The 4583-nt window shown below is 44.4% G+C and overlaps 1 protein-coding gene across 1 annotated transcript; it reads right to left on the bottom strand.

Annotated features, from left to right (window-relative positions):
- Positions 1-845: 845 nt before the first annotated feature.
- On the bottom strand, positions 846-3610 carry LOC147430136 (uncharacterized). The gene is made up of 2 exons (XM_086494651.1): positions 1505-3610; positions 846-1072 (listed from the first exon to the last, which is right to left on the bottom strand). Exons 1-2 carry the CDS (start codon positions 3518-3520, stop codon positions 1052-1054), a joined length of 2037 nt encoding a protein of 678 aa, XP_086350777.1. The 5' UTR covers positions 3521-3610; the 3' UTR covers positions 846-1051.
- Between the last annotated feature and the right edge of the window lie 973 nt (positions 3611-4583).

Here is a 4583-nt window from a genome sequence, read left to right as displayed (position 1 = left end):
CAGCTTGATGTTGTAAATGCAAACCTAAGTAAATTAGTATTCAAGTGTTTAGGGAGGCTCCAAATCTACGGCTTCAATTTTGCCTGCAGCGCCCAAAATGACGTGAGCCCTTGATCCCCTCTCACCTTGCCCATGTCACGTGGAGGAGGTTGGCCTTCTCGCATTCAAGACCCGCTCATTTCGTCTGTATCCAGCTTTCAACTCTCTCTCTCTCTCTCTCTCTCTCTCTCTCTCTCTCATAAGTTTGCCATCAAGACATCTCCTCATCGCACCACCGTGGAAGTATCTACTTGAGACATGAGACCAATCAGCAAGATACCAAGGAGTGTCTCTCCTAACAACTCCAAAAGCAATTAGGACATGAACCACCATGGGACAAGGGCACCTCATCTAGCGTCAAGTGCCAAGCATAGACAAGAGACCATTTGGAGATTTGAGGGATTTTCAAATTCAAAGGCAGTGAGAATGCATGTGCACGTGTGAGTGCTCACACACACACACACACACACACACACACACACACACAAAAAGTGAAGCTCATTACAAATGGGTCTGATGGGGAGAAACTGCTATCCCTTTCATTGTACTTTCAAATCCTTCCTTCCCTCCTTCCTCCTCTTGGGACACATGAAAGTATTTTCCAGATGAAAGTCTAGAATAATAGAAGACAGTAAAAGAGTGGTTGGATTGATACATACAAGGAGCAAGCACACAACTCGCAAAAGGAGAAGATTAGAACAATCCTAACTGCTATGCACGACAATGACATATGAGATTTATCCTCAGGCTCTCGAGGAAACAAGAAGACAATGCGAGGACTCACGTAGGCATTCTAAAACAAGAGAAAGTCAAATGGTACCTTGAATGTTTAGAGGGTCCTTTGCACTCTAAAGACAGAAAAATTCAATGCTTCACATGCAGTTGTAGGTCCAAAACAACATTCAAATGTGTGCCTATCTCACTTCTTCACTAAGGCTTGTTTTAGAAAGCCAAAAAGAAGACCCAAAAGTGCAGCGCATAACTTCACATCCAGGACCTTCACTTGAAGCCTTCACATTTGCTCTGTTTCTTCCTGGCAACAAAGAACAAAAGACCATTTCAGTAGGCTAAGCCCTTGCAGTAATACATTTCTGACAGCAACCCATTTCTGGCAATTTGGAATCTTCACATTCGATTTCAGAAGTGCAATTAGAAATCAGATTTCATAATTGCAATTTGAAATCTTCATATGGAGACCACTGGTGATATACACGTTCTGCACTCAAAAAAATGACAAAGTGTGTGGAATGCTGTTACTTGATGGTGACAATATCAGCTTGGCAAAGACATAAATAAGAAGCAACTACTGCCGCAGTGTTTTTAGACATTGTAACTCATCGACAGAGAACACTATTTAGAAAAATGCACACAACCTATTCCTTGCCTACAGAAACTTGCTTCCCTTTTGCTTCAAGTGAGACCAAGAACATGGTTATAGCATTCATAACTACTTTCGCTTCTGCACCTGATGAAGTTGAGCTTTTATCTGTTCCTTCTTCAGCTCACATTCTCTCCGCATCAGCTCCAGTCTTTGTACCTGGACATTCAACTCCTGTAGCTGCAAATCATGCAATTGCTGCTGATAGTTTTTGTCTCCTTCCACAAGTGGAAATCTCATAGGCAGGCCCCCCCAAGCTGCCATACCCATCCAGCTTGTACGTTGCCGCATCTGATCCTCCAGCCTTTTTGTTGAATCTTCGATAAGTGCATAAGCTTTGCTCATCCAATCTTCCACGTTTCGCTTCGACCACTCTTGCAGCTCATGAAGAGTGGCATCAATTCTCTCCTGAAGCAATTTGTTCATAAAAGAAGGAGAAATGTCAGCAGGAGAATGAACAATATTTCTTGCTTGATCTTCCTTCAAAGCTTGTTCTTCTTCATGGTCTGGCTTCGTTGAAGTTGCGGCAACGGCATTGGCCTTCCTTTTCACATCATTGTCAGTCGTTGCAGCTGCTTCAATCTTGCCAGTATTAGCTGATTCAATCTGGCCATCATTAGCTTTTGTCAAGGGCATAGCTTTAGGTGAACTTACACGCGTACCCTTCACCTCTCTATCAGGGCTTTGAATGGATTTGCTGGTACCATTGTACACTCCTCGCCAATCCTCCAGACTAGTGACTTCAGCCCTTCCCCAAATCTGACTCAATATGTCAAATAACCGCTGCTCACTATCATTTTTATGTTTGAAGGGCTTCTTCGTATCCCGAAGGTCCTCTATTTTATGCACCGTACCGTGATACTTCTGCTTCATTCGTCTAGCCTTCTCACTCAGTTGTTCTCTGCTAAACTCCACACCCAACTTCTCTTGCAAAACCTCGGAAAGTGTGAACCAGAAATCATCAGCTCTTTTGCTCGGCACCTCCAAGCCCATCTTCACGCGGTTCAGAACTTCTGAAGCCATGATAATTTCTTCCTCAACAGACCATACATGGGGCAACTTCTTCTGTTTCGAAGTTGAAGAACGGTGCCTGTTACTTTTCTTTTCCTGCTTTATTTCATTTCCTGCGGGTGACTTCTTGCTGTCAAACACATCTTTTAACCCATTGGCCCTCGCAGAAGCATTATTACCATTGAGTGTCTTCTTTGCAATCTCTTTGGCAACATCACCCAACGTATGTAATGGCTTATCTCTACTAACACTCTTCTTGGGTGAAGACAGATCGCCAAAACGAGAATCACTCGGAATTAGAGACACTTTGTCCTTGGCAGCACTTTTCTTACCATCCTGTGCCATATCTGCATCCTTCCTCTTTTTCGAGATGGGCTCAGAGTCAGCTGAATCTCTTTCCGCATCCTGTTGCGACGACCCATTTTTCCTCTTCTTTGCGGAAGCACCTGACTTCTTGTCGTCCCTCACAGAATCATCACTCGCAATATCCTTGATTACGTTTCTAGCAGATTGGCTCTCCTCCTGCACATTTTTCAAAGCCTCTCCTTTAGCAGACCTCAAAGGAGGGGGATCCTTCTCTTGCTGCTTTGCTGCTTTGCTTGTCCCTTGCTGCGCACCTTCTTCAGAGGCGGCTTTGCTTTCCAGTACCTGGGTTTCTTGTAGCTTTTTCTGAGACGGAGGTGGAGCTTCCATAGCATTGGTCGGGGTCCCCTCCACCACATCAGGTTCCTGAGTTAAACTCTCTGTCTCAGAGCTCGATTCGGTTTCATACTCTGACTCTACATCAGAATCAAAAGTTTGGACCTTCTGAGGATGAGAGGGGTCGATGGGCTTTTTAGTATCAGCCTCCATTGTATCGTCCTCTTCATCTGATTCAGAAGAGGACTCGTCTTCAGCAGAAGCCTTTGGAGCTTCAGACGGGATCCGTTCTGTATCTTGGCCAGGGATGATGTTGACTCGATCGTCTTCAGAGTCGAAACCGTCCTCTTCACTGCTGCTCTCGGCCCCACTCTCGTCGTCTTCCTCCGCTTCATCCTCTTCTTCTTCTGACGAGGACTCCACATCATCCGGCTCGGGACTCTTGCGGTTCATCCTTCCTGTGAGCTACGATTTCTCAATCGTGCCCTTCACCCCTAGTAGCAGTAGGTCATTGTTGCCGCATACGCTCAAGAAACCGTCTAGGTACAGCAAGTTAACCGATAAAAATCACGAAGCCTGCCCACTTTGTAAAATGTGATTTTATTTTATTTTTTCCAAAACTCACAATAGTGAGTGAATTATATTAATCAACCCAAAAAATTACAATGTCTTGTCATGCTCGTGTTGAGCCATGACATCATCCAGGGGCCATAATTACATCGGCAGCGATCCCAACCAACTCGCCCCCTTATCCTTGATACAAAAGGTTCATTATCATGTTCTTCTGAGATCTTTTAAATATCGATAGCCAAGATTTTCCCCCATCCTAGGCATACCCTCTGCTGACAACGAGGCACAAGTAGTCCTAGACCAATCCTCCGAGTGTTGCTTGCACCCGAGCGTCCAAATTAGCACTTTGCTTTCTTGTATAATTTATGTGAAGCTTGCCACCTCAAGGCCTCCTTCAAACACACGGCGGTTCCTTGTCTGCCATACATTATGCAAGAAGAAGTACTTGACGATTTGAGTGTTGATGATGATGGCAGAACCACCTGAATTCTTCCCTCCAAGGAATAGATTAGTCTTGTAAAAACCAATTTTCCATGTTCTTTGGACCCATTTACATATTTTCCCTGCGAGGCCTTTGATAGTTGGGCATTCCAATCAAACTCCGAATCATAGATAGGCATCACTATATTGTCAAACTCTTTCCTCACTTTGTGGACCATCAAGACCTCCAAGCTATTTAGTTGGAATTGGGTAACCAGGAGATCAATGGTTTTCCAAATGTTGTTGTCACTGTCCCAGAAGTGCCCCAATCGATTCAAACCCTTATTATTCAACTTCCTGGCTGTCTCTATCCAATAGGGAGTTTGTGGCTGATCTACAACTTTGGAAAGCCACGGGGACCAATGCAAAATGGAGTTCTTGAAGTATCTGGTTTTTTTCCCCCACTTTAAGACTCCTGCTGCTCTGTTGCATTTTCTTACCAATTCTCCTGAGCTGCCCCTCAGTC

Source organism: Adiantum capillus-veneris, chromosome 22 (assembly GCF_014529385.1).
Source record: "Adiantum capillus-veneris isolate H3 chromosome 22, ASM1452938v2, whole genome shotgun sequence".
Taxonomy (NCBI): Eukaryota; Viridiplantae; Streptophyta; class Polypodiopsida; order Polypodiales; family Pteridaceae; genus Adiantum; species Adiantum capillus-veneris.
This window is presented reverse-complemented; position numbering and strand designations above follow the sequence as displayed.